The sequence below is a fragment of the Acartia tonsa genome, chromosome 6, assembly GCF_053477335.1.
Source record: "Acartia tonsa isolate MP-2025a chromosome 6, ASM5347733v1, whole genome shotgun sequence".
Classification (NCBI taxonomy): domain Eukaryota; kingdom Metazoa; phylum Arthropoda; class Copepoda; order Calanoida; family Acartiidae; genus Acartia; species Acartia tonsa.
In genome coordinates, this window is record NC_137265.1 from 34,144,136 (window position 1) to 34,162,968 (window position 18,833).

The 18,833-nt window shown below is 30.9% G+C and overlaps 1 protein-coding gene across 1 annotated transcript in view; it reads left to right on the forward strand.

Annotated features, from left to right (window-relative positions):
- Positions 1-2,468: 2,468 nt before the first annotated feature.
- The window catches only part of LOC145323350 (uncharacterized), a 30,377-nt gene continuing 14,012 nt past the window's right edge, over positions 2,469-18,833 (forward strand). Inside the window, exons 1-6 of the mRNA XM_080165777.1 lie at positions 2,469-2,516; positions 12,713-12,780; positions 14,946-15,000; positions 15,294-15,341; positions 17,103-17,203; positions 18,439-18,515. Coding sequence (XP_080021903.1) covers positions 2,472-2,516; positions 12,713-12,780; positions 14,946-15,000; positions 15,294-15,341; positions 17,103-17,203; positions 18,439-18,515 — 394 coding nt within the window. The 5' untranslated portion in view covers positions 2,469-2,471. The remainder of the gene's footprint in view (positions 2,517-12,712; positions 12,781-14,945; positions 15,001-15,293; positions 15,342-17,102; positions 17,204-18,438; positions 18,516-18,833) is intronic.

An 18,833-nucleotide genomic window follows, 5' to 3' on the forward strand; every position in this document is an offset into this window, starting at 1 on the left:
TCGAGGGCAACAACTGTAAGACTCAGACAGAAATGTTAGTACGTCCATTTTTATAATGCCTTCGTCCCAGAAGAGATTTACTTCCCAGTAAATTTAAGTACAACATTAGAAATATTTTTCTGAACCGAGGGGAGTGGGAATGGTTAATGTAGGGGCCATATATCTTAGATTGGTTGATCGCAAACACTAATATTAAGCAACTTTAAAATTGTGTATCGATCAGTTTATACATTTATGAGATCTTACTATTAATACACACATATAATTTGATATTTTACTATACTAGCCCTTGTGGCTACTAGGGGAATCTTATTTTCCAGTTTTTTTTGGGTTTAGTCATCCTTGTTAGATATTATTATACACTATAAATGAGGAAAATATTTAGCAATTATTAACTAAGTTTCATACCAAAGTCCTTAGAGAAATATCTTGGATATATATAAAAATGGGTGTGCATGTCCATGAGAGGTTCTTAGACACACCTTGGGTAAAATTGGGCTATAAATGCCTTAACCTCCTGTAAAAATATCTGCGCACGCATTCAGATGATTTTAGGTCTGTATTTAAAGTTAAGTAGTTATGGTAAGGAAATATTCTTACTTAACATATTTTAAAGAAAATTAGGGCCATAAAGAAAATGCATGATAAGTGTGCCTTTTTAACTTTTCCGCAAATAGAATTAGTATCAAACTTAAGAATTATATTATTTCATTCTGCTGATAACAAATGGCTTCATTGTACAAAAACAATTTAATATCTTATTCTACCAATTTGAAGATTTTTGTTAGTTGTTAGAAAACTACGACATTTCATTTAAAGAATATAAAACTATCTTATAAAGGTAGGTAATAGACGAAAAATTTATTTCTAGATCAATCTAAGCATGAGGAAAATGAATTTTAGCATGGCCAAAGTAATTCACTTTGCTTGCAATAGAAGTAAATTCTTTTTCCATGTACAATTTTTTTATGGTTTAATATTAACAATAGGAAGTCTACTAGGTTAAAAATAATGTATTGTAGTTTCCTTTCAGTACAACTAAACGTAGAACAAAATATAAAATTGAAAAAAAACAGGCGGCGGACACTAGATACTTTGAGATCCTTTTAAAACCTTAAGTTGTAAACTTGCAATATTAACCATAACAACAAACATTAGTATGAGTCATAACAATGGATTTAGGATTTACGTGGATATTATTACAGGGGGAAAATTGTCGTCAATTTAAATTGCTGACATTAAACTCGTTTATTAGTCAGTTCGTTCATCAAGTAGGATTGGGTGGGATGGGGTAATGTTATTTAAGATATCTGTGTGTTTCACTGGATTAGAGAACAAGAAAATCTAGTGCAAGATCCAGGTAATAATAAATCCATTGTCATATTGAATGAAAGGAAAGTCAGGTATTTTTCATGGTAAAATAATATTATTATTTTCTGCTACAAAATATTTACCCGCTATAATAATAACATTCTTTATTTAATAATTTTATTAATATTCTTTATTTTTGTGAAAAATATGCAGTTTGTGGTGATTAATATATTTTTAAACAAAGACAATGTTGTACATAAGTACAGCAATAACAAGCTAAATTTTTTCATATAAACAAAAACATGCTTAGAGCAGTTTTTTGAATTTTTAAAAATATTTTTAGTCTTAATAATTTTATCAATTGTAATTTGTGAAAAAATATTTACTCTCAATCAGGGTTTTGGCAGCCATTGATATATGTTTTCCATCAGCTGTGTCCTTTCGTAAGCCACCTAATAAGCTTCACTTTTTGCCACGCGGTCATCTCAGCCACCATCAATCACCGTGCGCCGCAGCCAACCACATTCAGTCTAACCCATCCTAAGCTGCAGTCACTAGCAAATGTTATGCGTTACCGAAAAGCTATAAAGAACATTTAAGTTTTGTTTTTGGTGTAAACATCACTATTTTCCAATAATTCAAAGTCTTGACTTGAAAGAAGAAAAGCTACTCTATAAATCTATTTCATGTTAGCATGATTGATGTCATTTAATTTTTTTTATGCTAATTAGGTCTGACTATATTAGGTTTTAATATGCTATATCATTGAAATGAATTTCAAGAAAAAAATGATATAGCAATGAAAAAAAAATATATTTTTTTAATGTTTTTTAAATTCCATATCACCACCTTTTGCGGCTGCCGACATACACATTTTTGTCTCTGTTAACAGTTTCTATAAACCATAAATAACATGATTTTCCTTATAGGATAAAAAAAAGATGGTTTAATTAGGAAGAATTCTAGACAGTGAGCAAAATAGTTCACTTCAATATTAACTTGAACATCACTAAACCTCTAAATATATGAATTTCAATTTATACCTTAAATAAACTACAATTTTAGAAACCTTTATATTGAAAGATTTCCCTTTTTTTATCTTTGTCTCGTAAAATAAATTTCCTTGATTGTTAATAGAATTATTAACATTTAGAATTAAAATGTCACGAGATCTGAATCTACATCCAATCTACAGGCTTTTAAAGGTAAGGTAATTTATCATATGTGAGTTTATAGTGCACTGTTGGACCCTCAGATGTAAGAACTTTATTTTAGTGTTTGGCCAAATTGCAATTGTTTCTGTAAGTACGTCTAATAACACCCTTTGCTATTTTTAAAATCCGAGAAAAATTTTTTTGCAAGAAAATGGCAAAAGTTTGCAACCTTTTTTCGCACCACTACTTAAATCGAGTTTTTAAAACATTTTATATAAAATCATTTTTACAAAAAATATCAATAATTACTTAAAATTAAGCCTGAAAGAAAAAAAATCTCATTACACGTGTTAATTTTCATGTTTTAGGTCTTTTTTTCAGGAAAGTATAACTTCTCCTTTTTTGACAATAATATATTTTTTTAACAATTCAAAGTAACATAAAATAAAACTTAAACGATTTTTCTTGAATTATCAGTTGAAATTTTCATCAAACATGCAATTTAAGTGATGAAAATTTAATAAAATCATTTTTTGAATGTTTAGAGTTACCAATTTTCTACATTTAAAACAAAATGTTAACAAAATTTAAAAACATTTTATTATATAACTTTAAAAATCAATAACATTTTATAAAATGATGTTTTAAAAAATAAATCATTAAAAGGTATTAAAATGCATTTTAAGTTACTTAAAATTAAAATGAGAACACCTTTTTACACTTTATTCTTTGTAATAGAGATTAATCGTCATTTGATGAAAATGAAACATTTAATAGATTAGATTAGATTTATTATTCTTGGGTGTACATACATAGAAAAAAAAAAAAATAATAAATGAATTAAATGAATATTATATACATTTATATATACAGTCAAATTTTATTGATATGGTTAATTTATAAAAAAAAATTTCTTCCCAAATGGCAGTTTCCTAAAAACTAGGAAGTATGCAGTAATGTGTATTCACACATTGTTTTCATACAGGCCATATAGATAAGACAAAAAAATAGAAAAAAGATAATAAGCAATAAATAAAATCATATTGGAGAGGAAAGAATGATAATAGGAAGGATTGATTAGGGCATACAAGTCTCACACCATTATTGCAATAATAGAAATTTTAAAAAAACATTTCAACAAATAGATTTTGATTGATTTATCAGATTTCAAACAATATTGAAAAGAAATATAATTTTATCTACATTCTTGACATAATGGGTTGTTACACACTAAAGTTAAGCTTGATAACAAAGATTCTTTTAGATTTTTTATAAATTTTTTTCTTGATTGATTGTGGGTTAATAAATCATTATTACAATGGTTATTACATAATTCTTGGAAATGATACTTAGGAAATCTTTCAATAGATTTAAACTTCGGTTTTTTAACATCAAACATATTAGAGTTTCTAAGATTTCTGGTATGTAATTGATTACGGCGAAGCCATGTACCTTGAAAGGAACTTGGTAGCTTACTGTTTATAAAATCATACATAAATAATAATTTCAAATAATTAGCTGATTCATGTAAAGGAAGGACATTCATTTTTTTAAATAAAAGCATTGTGTGTGAGATGTGTTTCTTACTAAAAACAATTCTTATTGCCTTTTTTTGCAATTTAATTAAAGGTTCCATAGTAGATTTAAGACCACAACTCCAGGCAGGTAAACAGTAAAGTAAATGACTATTTATAAGTGAGTGAAAAAGCATTTTTTTGCTATCTAAATTCAGTATATGTTTGGCTCTATTTATAAGAAATAAGGAACTAGAAATATTTTTACGTAAATGTTCTACATGATATTTAAAATTTAAAGAAGGATCTATAAATACACCTAGGAATTTAATTGCAGGAATATTGCTACTTGAATTGACATAATTTAAGATTTTTATTTTATCAGGATCAAACTCATTTTCATTGTTAAAGTTTAGCTTAATATTAAGAGCATTCCAATCAATAGTATTTTCATTTTTATTAAATATCATGATTTTAGTTTTATCAGGATTTAAGCTCATTTGATTACTCCTAAACCAATCGGATATCTTTTTAAGTTCATTGTTTAAATTCAGTTTAATCTCTGTAAAGTTTTTACCAGAAATTAAAAAATTACTGTCATCAGCAAATAATAGGGTAAATAAATCAGTACAGTTTTTAAGATCATTTATGTAGATTAAAAATAGAATTGGTCCTAAAATAGAGCCCTGTGGGACACCTCTATCTATTTTCAGCTTTGTTGAGTCAGTATTGTTTACATGTACAAATTGCTGTCTATTACTTAAATAATTTTTAAACCATTCAAGTTCAACGCCATTAATGCCAATTTTTGACAACTTTTTAATTAAAATAGAGTGTGGAATTGTATCAAAACATTTTGCAAGATCACAGAAGACTCCAATTACAGTTTTATTATCGTTTTTTGCTTCAGCTATATAATTTAAGAGGTGTATCACGGGGTGTATTGTAGACTTTTTTGATTGAAATCCATACTGATGTTCAAAAATGATATTATTTCTAATCAAATAGCACGACAGTTGTTGATAAATGACTTTTTCTAAAACTTTTGAGAAAATAGCTAATAAACTTATTGGCCTATAATTTGATGGATCAGCTTTTTCATTAGAATTATTCCCTTTTAACTTAAAAATAGGTATAACTTTTGCAATTTTTAATTCAGAAGGTATTTTTCCAGTTAAAATAGTTTGGTTAATGACATGAGAGAGAGGAAGGGCAATGACAGAAATTATTTTCTTTAAAAAAGAATTTGACAGGCCAAAAATGTCCATACTTTGTTTATTTCCCATTTTTTTAACAATATCTGTGACTATATTTGGGTTTATTGTATGCATTTTAAAACTGGAATTATAATTAGGTATATAGCTACACGGATCAATGTTAGAAGGATTTATTTTAGATGATATCTTGCTTGCTACAGAAGTGAAGTGTTCATTCAATTTCTCAGAAATTTCTGCATTATCTAAATATATAGCATCATTAAACTTCAATTCATTGATACATGTTGCTTTATCTTTTGTTTTTCGAATTGCATCTCTAATAATATCCCAAGTTTTCCTCAAGTCAGATTTACATTTTTTTAGCTCATTACAATAATACAATTTTTTAGCTGTTTTTATTGCACGATTATAGACATTTCTATATCTATTATACATCCTAATATTATCAGCAGTTGGTTCATTAATACTTAACGTTGACAATTCAAATTTTTTATCTCTACATCTCATTAAACCATCAGTCATAAATTTTTCAATTTTATGTATGTTCTTATTAATTCTAATCTTTTGTAAATGGAAAGAAAGTTCATAAAATTCATTAAAAAGCTAATTAATAAACTAATTGAATCTTTTTGTGACCATATTTAAACTTTTTAATTTTTACACTAAGGTGTTTTTAATGAAAATCTTTGTTAATTTCTCTTATGCGACAAAAAAAGAAAGGGAATTTTTTACTATTTCTAGGTTATCTTATGTAATTTAAACTATATAATATGAAATAAATTTTAATTGTCTTTCTTTTGAGCCACAAAACACTGTAAAATGTAACATATTAAAATCAGGATTGACCAATAAAAATTCAAAGTTACCCTATATTTATGTATATATAATACAATTCTTATGTTCCGAAAGATCTCGTAAACAACTAAATCGATCGTTCCACAAATTTTTTGAAAGTTAGTTAATGATAGAAGGAGTTATTTCTAATTAATTTTAATAAACCACTTAAAGCACAGAGCCCAAGTCTTGTGTAATAGCTTCTACCGCGCAAGCATAACAAAAAACAATACAGTTATAACTATTTTAACCTTTGAAAAATAGATCAAATGCAAATATTTTTATCCAATTTGAAATTTTCCACAATAATGATTGCACAATTACATGATTGTAGACAAAAATGCAGAAACATGGACAATATTCCAAAAAAATAAATATTCTAAAATAAGAGGAAATATTCTGATCTACCAAGAGCTATATATTTCTATTTGTCTATCTATCATTGCGACCCATTGCATGGTTTTAATCTATTTTCAATAAAGATCAGACACACTGTTCTTCCCCCAGAAAAATTTGCCCCCACCATCAATAAAAATCAAATAAAGTAGGACGTCAGTAATATTAACAAGGCCGAGAAAAAAAATAAACAAAATTATATCCAACACATTTAGGCATGTGGAGGGAGGTATATGGGGTATAACTCCCTTAGATTTGAAATTGGAAAAGAATGTATTTACCTTCATTCCGCCTTCAAGGCACCTGCATTTAAGACAAACAAAACATTCAAGGATAATTGAGTGATTTATCTAAAGTATATTTTTTTTCAAAATAAATCAGTATTGATGGTAAAGTGTTGATATGAATTAATAATGAAAACCTTTACAATATCTGGGAAAATATCATTGCAAAAACCTTCTTTCATGGTATATTTCGTTGTATAGTCAAATATGATTTATTCAGGGATCTAGGGATGTCTTGTCTATATATTAATTAGTGAAGTGGTAATCCTAACCATCTCCTCTCCCAATTTCCAATTTGGTCAAAACTCTAAAAGCTAGGGTCAGAGTCACCAGTTATAAATATACTTTGTGTATTCTGTTTACGAAAATAGTTTTTTTATGCTTGCTATGATCTCTGAAACTGAAAACTGAAATCACATTTGCCAGAATACATACTGAAAGTGTTTTTAATTTATATCAATATCCCATTATGGAAAAACTCGTTTTTGTTATAGAGAAATTATTTAGACTTTCCTGTTTTCTTAGGAAACAAGAACATCAACATTAATAAAGGCGGAAAACTTAACATACATGTATTATAATTATAACTTCTAACCTTAATTTAATCCTAAGATAAAGGTAACAGGATATGTGTCTACCTATTTGTTTGCTTGTCGGTTAGTTTGCTTCGCGCGCCAGCATAACCCCTCCCCCTGTCTGTGTGTTTGTACCGAAAGATCTCGCTAATCACATGACGAAATGGGAGAAGGTACTTCCTCGTAAACAAAATATCACACCTAGAAATAAAAATTCAGAACTAATAATTAATAAGACAAAATGTTATAATTCCTATCATGGAATAATCTTTATTTAGAAAAAAAAATGTTCTTCTTTTATATAAGAAAAATTGTCGAATGTTTTGTGTTAATTCTGTGACGGACTTACACTATTATTAAAAATATTTGCTGTAAACTTGATTGTATAGAATTTATATTGTAATATTCTTGGAAAACCCTAAATAAATCAATACAAACTGTCTCTTACATTTCTTGCTAAACACTTCGTATTCCCTCATATTAATTTGTTATAAAAGTTGGTAATATTTTTGGGAAATAAGTTTTTAAAGTGAGTTTGACCAGGTGAAATTTAATCATTAACACTTTAATGTCAGTGTAATAGATTTATTGACCTAGATAGCCAATTAGACAAAAATTTAAAGGAATGTCTAGCATATTTGTACATTTTCTAACAAATAATGTGTTTGGTTCCTCCTATAATATGTATTTATCTGTATTTATTGTCAAGACTAATAATTAGGATGAATAGATGTAGAAGTGCAACCTTTTCTGTCTCTTTTTTCAGGTATTAGGTAAAGTAACACCTGTAACCTACACAAAGGCTTTTAGTCGCAGGACCTTTTCTCAAAAGTTCTAAGTGAGCATGGTTAATATTTGCAACTTTAATGAGAAAGCTATTTATGAAGTTCCACGCATGCTGGAAATTTTAGGATTATGATTTAAATTTCTCAGCTAATTTAAAATGTGGTTATTTTAAAAGCTATTAAACGCAATGCTATAGTCAAGCTGCTTGATTAAGGAGAAAAATATTTTCTATTACTAAAATATCATGTCGAAGCAATTTTTCCAAAAAAATATCAACCAATCAATCAAAAAAGAAGTTAAATTCAGATTTGGTACAGATTGATCGTACTATCATCTTTGATAACTATCCCCCCCTCCCCACCCCTCTCTTGGCTTTTCTTAATCAAATCATATCCCGTCAAAATTAATATTTTAAAGTCTGAGTGCACAATTAGACGGTTATTTTAAGGGATAAGAAAATGGTCAATAAATTGATGTATATGCCCAATTATCATGTTTTATCAAATTATATCTTATCCCTGTATCCCTGCATATAATATATAGTCCTTACCTAGTATGATCAAATCATATCTTATCCCTGTATCCCTGCATATAATATTTAGTCCTTACCTAGTATGGTCAAATCCTATCGTATCCCTGTATCCCTGCATATAATATACAGTCCTTACCTAGTATGATCAAATCATATCTTATCCCTGTATCCCTGCATATAATATACAGTCCTTACCTTGTATGATCATATCATATCTTATCCCTGTATCCCTGCATATAATATACAATCCTTACCTAGTGTGATCAAATCATATCTTATCCCTGTATCCCTGCATATAATATACAGTCCTTACCTAGTATGATCAAATCATATCTTATCCCTGTATCCCTGCATATAATATATAAGTCCTTACCTAGTATGATCAAATCATATCTTATCCCTGTATCCCTGCATATAATATACAGACCTTACCTAGTATGATCAAATCATATCTTATCCCTGTATCCCTGTATATAATATACAGTCCTTACTTAGTATGATCAAATCCTATCGTATCCCTGTATCCCTGCATATAATATACAGTCCTTACCTAGTATGATCATATCATAACTTATCCCTGTATCCCTGCATATAATATACAATCCTTACCTAGTACGATCAAATCATATCTTATCCCTGTATCCCTGCATATAATATATAGTCCTTACCTAGTGTGATCAAATCATATCTTATCCCTGTATCCCTGCATATAATATATAGTTCTTACCTAGTATGATCAAATCATATCTTATCCCTGTATCCCTGCATATAAAATATAGTTCTTACCTAGTATGATCAAATCATATCTTATCCCTGTATCCCTGCATATAATATACAGTCCTTACCTAGTGTGATCAAATCATATCTTATCCCTGTATCCCTGCATATAATATACAGTCCTTACCTAGTATGATCAAATCATATCTTATCCCTGTATCCCTGCATATAATATACAGACCTTACCTAGTATGATCAAATCATATCTTATCTCTGTATCCCTGCATATAATATATAGTCCTTACCTAGTATGATCAAATCATATCTTATCCCTGTATCCCTGCATATAATATTTAGTCCTTACCTAGTATGGTCAAATCCTATCGTATCCCTGTATCCCTGCATATAATATACAGTCCTTACCTAGTATGATCAAATCATATCTTATCCCTGTATCCCTGCATATAATATACAGTCCTTACCTTGTATGATCATATCATATCTTATCCCTGTATCCCTGCATATAATATACAATCCTTACCTAGTGTGATCAAATCATATCTTATCCCTGTATCCCTGCATATAATATACAGTCCTTACCTAGTATGATCAAATCATATCTTATCCCTGTATCCCTGCATATAATATACAGTCCTTACCTTGTATGATCATATCATATCTTATCCCTGTATCCCTGCATATAATATACAATCCTTACCTAGTGTGATCAAATCATATCTTATCCCTGTATCCCTGCATATAATATACAGTCCTTACCTAGTATGATCAAATCCTATCTTATCCCTGTATCCCTGCATATAATATATAGCTCTTACCTAGTATGATCAAATCCTATCTTATCCCTGTATCCTTGCATATAATATATAGTTCTTACCTAGTATGATCAAATCATATCTTATCCCTGTATCCCTGCATATAATATAAAGACCTTACCTAGTGTGATCAAATCATATCTTATCCCTGTATCCCTGCATATAATATATAGTCCTTTCCTTACCTAGTATGATCAAATCATATCTTATCCCTGTATCCCTGCATGTAATATACAGGCCTTACCTAGTATGATCAAATCATATCTTATACCTGTATCCCTGCATATAATATACAGTCCTTACCTAGTATGATCAAATCATATCTTATCCCTGTATCCCTGCATATAATATATAGTCCTTTCCTTACCTAGTATGATCAAATCATATCTTATCCCTGTATCCCTGCATTAATATACAGTCCTTACCTAGTATGATTAAATCATATCTTATTCCTAAATATAATATAAAGGCCTTAGCTTGCGTGATAAAATCATATCTTATCCCCAGTATAAACTTAAAGGAAAAAAAAGAAGCAAGGAATAGTGAGAGAAAGAGAGAGAGAGAGAGAGAGAGAGAGAGAGAGAGAGAGAGAGAGAGAGAGAGAGAGAGAGAGAGAGAGAGAGAGAAAGAGAGAGCGTTATAACAAGGACAACTATGTTTAAAAGTAGCACATCAACAATAAGCTAACAATTTTTAGAAAGTAAAAAACAATATTAATCTTATATTAATATAGAGAGGCTAGTAGTATAAAAAAAGTTCAGCTGAATAAGGCTTCAGTTTTTGTGTGAATGTGCGGTTTAATGCTTTTTTCTGAACTGACGCACAGACTTAACTTTCTTTTGCAATAGCTGCGCTCCTAAAAAAAGAAGGATGGGGAAGGAAACCTTTTAGAGATAGAGAGAGAAGATAAGAATGAAGGATGGAAGGTGATAATAGAGAGAGAGATAGAGTGAAAGAGAGTAGAGAGAGAGAGAGAGAGAGAGAGAGAGGGAGAGAGAGAGAGAGAGAGAGAGAGAAAGAGAGAGTGAGAGAGTGAGAGTAGAGAGAGAGAAAAAAAAGATAGTGGGGAGAGTTAGAGAGAATGATAATGTGAAAAAGAGTAGAATTGGTGGAATTCTCATGGCTTAAATAGTTTCATTTACCTAGGCCTAAACTGAATGCTCTGCGTGGGCCTTCTGCATAGCTTTCCGCGGAGGGGTGAAACAGTATTTTTAATATTTTTGTGTGTATTGGCTTGATTTGCTTTTGTTTTGCACGGTAACTAAACTTTTTTTCCTTGCATGCACTTTTGGGTGGGTAGTAATTTAATAGGCTGACCATTCTTTAAAATAATTCTTCGAATTAAGATATCTATTTTAGTGTTAAAAAATAATTAATAGATTTATCAAGAGTAGATTAAGTATAAAATACTTGAAATTGCTGTAAGTATATTTGTGTTGGGAATTTGAATATTCAACAAATTTTTTGTTGAGTTTCTAAAACTTTGGGTGAGGTGTTTTACTCCAGGGAATGCGGGGATATTGGGCTGTTTTTTACACTAGTCCCCAAAGTATTATAATAACATTTTCTTATTCGTTGGCTCTACATCTTTGGAGACTTTCATTGAATTTTGTTTGGTTGGTTCATTAAGTTGATTGTCCGAATGTGTCCGTACCTATTTAGGAAATATCTGTTATGTAATTGATTTCTACATTTATGTGCTACTCTAACCTTTTAACTAAGACTAAATTGACTTGCAAGTAGAATATTTTTATAGAAAAAATGTTGTCCACCCTATAAATTGCACAGAAAGTATTAAACTCATTGTCAAGGGTTGGTTATGCCTAGGGACAATTTATTGAAGGGGGTAGCTTAAACATGATACTATAGAATATGGGTAGGTAAGGTAAAAAATGGTGGGCTAAGATCATAACAGGGTAAATTAACTGTGGTAGGGTTGGTTAGGCCTGTTATTCACATCTATTTAGAAGTGAAAGTTAGAAAAAAATTACATTTATTTAAGAATATTTGTTGGACACCTTTATAAATTGAAAATATGTAACGTTTAATAGATAAATTTACTAAAAGTATGCAGAGAGAGAAGGGGGTCCCCAAAGTTTTCTAATAATGTTTTCTTATTCGTTGGGGATTTTAACTAAATTTCTGTTGGTAGGTTCAATAAGTAGAGTGTCGAAACGTTTCAACCACTAATTGTTCTGCAGAAGGGGTAATTTTAAGTATAATCATTGGGGATGAACATTAATTTATCAGCCATTGTCTTATCCCTTTAGATCCCTGAAATGTATGTATACAATATGTATATCTAAAAAGATGGTTTATTATATGGTTATTGAATTAGATATACTTATAAAGTTTATTCAATCTTAAATTTTGTTGCGCCCGGTTATGCTTCAAGACAACTGTGATTTTTCAGAGTCCCTTGAGTGGGCCCAGGATATTAGGCCTACCCTCAGTTTAGTGCTTGACAGTACAGTGTGCGTGACACCCTTCTGACATTGTAGCGTGTACCGTTTGTGACACCCTCCAGACAGTGTAGTGTGATAATATCCTTTTTTTCAGGTTGATTATGCTGAATTGTTACAAAGTGGTTTAGAACTTGCTAATTATTTGCTTCTTCCTGATATAAGGTAAGCATTTTCATGATCATGTGTATAGATTTTTAATATCAGGTATGACAACATTCATAAGTAGCGAAGCACAATAAATACTCGATGAACAGACGAAAAATTAGCAATGAAGTAGTTGCTTGTTGCTTAGAGTGTTTGGAAATGTGATAAGAAATTTCAGCCATTTATCTTTTATACCAGCCGAGAAATCACGATTTCTTTGATGCAAAGGATTACAGACAATCCGATAAACCAAGTAAATGGTTTAATTTAATAGCAGCTGATAAATTGCTTTTTTTCTTCATAAACATTTTATGTCTCCAAATGGATATAGAATACAATTATACGTGGATATATTGACAGAGTAAATTTGTTATCAATTTAGCTTACCAATATGGATTTATTTATGGTCAGTTCGTTCATATAGTAGGAGGACAGGGGATGGGGTAATGGGGTTGGATGTAAAGTATTATTATTTTAGCAAGCTGCAAGCATCAGTATCAGAGCACAACACCCAAGTAATAATATTTTGAATTGCCTCCTAAAGCATTAATAGGCAGACCAAAGGACCAACTGAGTTAGAGAGTAGTTGACACAAAAAAATATGAAATCAACTGTCTATCTCTAATAACAGCCCAATAATAAGCCTAAATTAAAGACGGACAGACATGGTAACTTCTTAAACTATTAGGGAGGACAATTACACCTGATTAAAAAAATCTATTTGCCAATAACGTTTCCAACTCAAAATTCAAATTTGCTTTATGCATAGTACATTTTTTTGGTTTAAGATATTTAACATTCGCCAAGTTTTACTCTGTACCCGATTATAAAATCATGACCGTTAAAAAATCTATTTGCCCCTAATAATGGTTTTAATTGTCAACCATCTTTTTTCGCCAAATTATCTTCAAATTAATAATTTATATCAGAGATGTTAATGGATAAGACAATGGACTGTAAATTTAAGTACAGACCAGATCATGATTAACCAAATTATCCCTTCTGTAATGCTGAAAAGTTTAGGCACTCCTACTTTGTACTAAACTAGCGGCTTCATCCCTAGCCTCTAGGGGCTTTGCTCAAAGAGGTAATTTAAAAAAAAGAAAAATAAAGATTAAGTCTGGTGCTGCAACCACCACATATTAAATTAACTGCCTGAAAAAAAATTGAGGGAGATTTTTTTGTTTTTTAGGGGGGTAGGGGTGTCCCACCCTCCAAAAAAAATAGCTTAAATCCACCCCAGGACCAGTAGGTATATTCCCTGAAGAGTAGAATCCGAAGGGTTCAGTGATTACCGAGATCTCTTAACGGACAGACTGACAGACATCATTCTACTTTGTATTATAGATACCAATATCATATGCCTAAATGTTTTAAGCCAACGAATGATAGAACAATTTTAAAATTGACCAATTATAATTTTCAAATTGCTCCCTGGTGGGGATCTTTAAAATTGCGGGACTTCTTTTACTTTTAATGCTAAACCTAACACCAAAAGTTTAAATTAAGAGTTGAGGTTCAGAAAAGTTCACTTAAAAAAAGTGGAAACTGCCGTTTAAGTTTATGATATGACGTCCGTATGGTATACTATAGCTAGTGCAAGTGCAATTTTTATTGATCCAATCCTTATTTTTGGAAATGTACTTTCAACATTTACCAAACTAAATTTCCTTTTTCTACAAAATTTGTTTAATAAATTTTTTTGGTTTTAGATATAATTATATGCAAATGTTCTAGAGAGTGAGGGGACAATGGCTGTTTATCACACTAGTCCCCAAAGTTTTAAATAACATTTTCTTATTCTTTGGCTTAACAACTTTGGCAACTTTAGTGAATTTTTATTGTTTGGTTTATTAAGTTGAGTGTTCAAACATTTCAGCCACTAATTTTACGCTACAGAAACGGTGATTTTGTGTATCCTCATAGGGGATGTACATAGATTTTTAGCCCATTGTCTTATCTTTTTAGATCTTCGATTATGAACCGTATTTACATTTGTCATAATAAGTGATCATCTTATTAAATGGGAGCTGTGAAAAAAAAGTATTAAAAACTGCTTATAATAGAATGTCTTATTAGGTCATTTTATGATAAATCTTTCAAAATTTCTATTGAGTTTACAGTTTAATACTTTAATGTTCATCTCTCATATTTCTTTTTTTTAAATCAAAAATATTGTTTAGAAATTTACAAGATGCTAGATTGGATGAAAACTTTTTAAGAGCACATTTTATAAAGGTATGTATGATAATTTTTAGTTTTTAATATGTAATTTAAAGCTTAATGTACCAATAACATTTCGAGTCTCTGACAAACTTGCGAAATATTCATTGACTGCTGCAATGTTCGGCACGTGAGGTTTGAATTCCGCTTATGGGCAATGTCCGATTGTATTTCATGAAATTCCCAGTTGGAACTTCTAGTTCTTTGATTTTTTTGAAAAATTTTTGCTTATGAGATGTGTTATTTGCAATTTTTTCTATATTTATGTTCCATATCCCTCCCAGTATATTAAAAGTTGGTTTTGATAGGGAAATGGAGAAAGCCTGCAAGAAAATGTTTGGGTCAAAATAGAACAGGTTAGTCCTTTTTTAAACTTAACGTATTAAAGTAGCTAGTATGTATATTTAAGAGATTTTTTCGTTTAATTCGTCCTATATTGATTGGGGTACAGTTGACCTTGTTAACATCGCTGATACAGGGATATTTTGTCTGCTTTCTACTTATGTTTTCTTAACGCTTCCAGCCATGTTAAATATGCAAATACAATCACTTCTCAATAACAAACATGAAACCCACAAACAAACACACTCCATCATAGACAATGTAAAACAAGGCTATTACAGTTAGGGAGTTGAATCCATTTTTATAGAAGCAGAAATATAATCTATGATTATGGTTTGGACCCTCTAAAACTGTAATTTACCTTTCCACTTTCCCCTCTCTTGGTGAAGATATCTTCAACGCCGATACGATTTTTGAAATGTAAGATTCTACTTTCCCTTCTCTTGGTGAAGATATCTTCAACGACGATACGATTTTTGAAATGTAAGATTCCACTTTCCCTTCTCTTGGTGAAGATATCTTCAACGCCGATACGATTTTTGAAATTTAAGATTCCACTTTTGCCTCTCTTGGTAAAGATATCTTCAACAAGAGAGACAAAAGTGGAATCTTATATTTCAAAAATCGTATCGTTGAAGATATCTTCACCAAGAGAGGGGAAAGTGGAAGGGTAGATTACAGTTTTAGAGGGTCCAAACCATAATCATAGATTATATTTCTGCTTCTATAAAAATGGATTCAACTCCCTAACTGTATTATTTGTTCAATAAGCTTTATCATTGATATTATTGTCCTTATTATTTAATGGTGACTGCGTCTCTAGCCTCTGGAAGCATTATGGTAGGGCGAAGGGATGTATTTTCAATAGCCTCGAACCATAATCTATATACTAAACTTTCCGGAAAAGCACAACTTATATTCTACCTATTGATTCTAGATATCCTTAGTTTCAAATGATATAATAATCAAACAAAAATCGTTTTTCGTGGCCACGTAACGCTAACAATTATATGATTGCCTCACAAAATAAAAAAACTTTTTTGGCTTGAAAGATGAATCATAAAAAAAGTAAGGAGTGCTTATAAATTACTAATATTAAGTAAGAAAACTTTTGTAAATCAGGGATTAAAAGATAAGGTTTGTTGATGGTAACTTTTTTAAAAACACCCAATGTTAATGTTATTTTATGTTAGGTTAGATAAAGAAAAATCTACTAACGAGAGCACATTGTATGATGGGTCCCGAAGGGTAAAAGCCTTCTACTGGGTTAGAACCCTTCATATAAACATGGCTTGTACTTTGTAGGACAGAGTGTATCTACTTAAGTGTCCTCACTATAACCCTTCATATAAACATGGCTTGTACTTTGTAGGACAGAGTGTATCTACTTAAGTGTCCTCACTATAACCCTTCATATAAACGTGGTCTGTACTTTTGTAGGACAGAGTGTATCTACTTGAGTGTCCTCACTATAACCCTTCATATAAACATGGCCTATACTTTGTAGGACAGAGTGTATCTACTTGAGTGTCCTTACTATTATCCTTCATATAAAAATAGCTTGTACTTTGTAGGACAGAGTGTATCTACTTACGTGTCCTCACTATAACCCTTCATATAAACATAGCTTGTACTTTGTAGGACAGAGTGTATCTACTTGAGTGTCCTCACTATCATCCTTCATATAAACATGTCCTGTACTTTGTAGGACAGAGTGTATCTACTTGAGTGTCCTTACTATAATCCTTTGTATAAACATAGCTTGTACTTTGTAGGACAGAGTGTATCTACTTGAGTGTCCTCACTATAACCCTTCATATAAACGTGGTCTGTACTTTGTGGATATTCTGAAAACTGAATTTTTAACAACAGACAGGTATTGGATTTTTGTCTTTCAGAACAAGAATGACATCATTCATAAGAAGCGAATTAGAATCGAAAACTTTTAAAAACAGCCAATTGAATTATATTTCACCATTAAAATCATACATGTAAAAGTCCTATATACGTAAATCTTTCAGTGATTTAAAAGGTTAAGACAATGGTCGATAAATTGATATACATCCCCAATGATGACACACAAAATTACCCCTTCTGTAGATTACAATTATTGGTTGAAACATATAGATACTCAACTTAAAAAGTCAACCAATCAAAATTCGATAAATGTATCCTATTTGCTGTCTCCTCCCTTCCCACTCAAATATTATATACTAGCGGCTTCGCCCCTAGCCTCGAGGGGCTTCGCCCTATGAAGTAATGGGAAGTCAACCCTCCTAAATAGAAATATTCAAAAAAAATTATTCTTTGTTTAATTACTCTGTGGTAAAATTAAACCCAGGTTGTGCGTTTTATGCACAAAAATTTTAATTTGTACTACAAATTAAACCCAGGTTGTTTGCTGTATACACAAAAATTTCAATTCGTAAAAATTAAACCTAGGTTGTTCGCATACACAAAAATTAGAATTAAAAAAAAATATTTAATTTTTTTTTTGGGGGGGGGGTATTCGTGGGGGCTTCGCCCCATGTTGCAGTGGGGTTCCCCCACCCCAATTACTGGTTTTTGTTTACAAAAATTTTAAAAAATTTAAAAATTTTGGATTTTTTTATTTTTGGGGGGGTTGGGGTGTCGCACCCCCCAAGAATATAGCTTAAAACCACCTGAGGACCAGTAGGTATATTCCCAGAAGGGTTGAGCCCAATTTGATCAACAGTTACTGAGATTTTACAAAAAAATGTTTAAAAAAATCTTTGTATGCCCACTTCGTGGGTGTGGGGGGCACTGACCCCGTCACCCCAGGGTCACCAAATATAAAGTCTAGGCGGCCCACAATTCTGAATTTTCACTAAGTGAAAGTCTTGTGTCGTTATCTCTTATGATCCCAAGAAAAGTGTGGTATATCTAGGGGGGGGGGTGTCCCACCCCCCCCCCCCAAGAAAATAGTCTAAAACCACCAGTAGGTATATTCCCTGAAGAGTAGAATCCGATCGGTTCAGTGGTTACCGAGATCTTAAGGGACGAACGGACAGACAGACGGACAGACGGACAGACATCAAGCTACTTTGTATTATAGATTATCCTTAATTCTAAAAATTTTGTTTTTATTAGGTTTACCCAGTTGAGAGTTATCTATTTGTCTGGTTCTATAATACCTGCAAAGATGGGAAATGTTTTTCATAAATCAGGTAATTTTACATTTTTTTATCTAAAAATTTACTATAACTTATGCCGACAATGCAAATTACATATTTTTTTTAGATTTTATCTTTATTCAAAAATAGTATGTCTGTCTGTGTGTGTTGAAGGATCTCACTAACCGCTGAACCGATATGGTTTAATTTCCTTTACAGAGAAGCTCCTCATGGGTACAGTGAAGGTTTATAACTATTTTTGGAAGGGTAACACCACATTCCTAAGAGAAATTGCTCCATCACTCATATGCTTCTAGAGGCCTTTTGCTAAAATGCAGAAAAAAAAATTAATGTATGAAGGGAAGTAGTTAT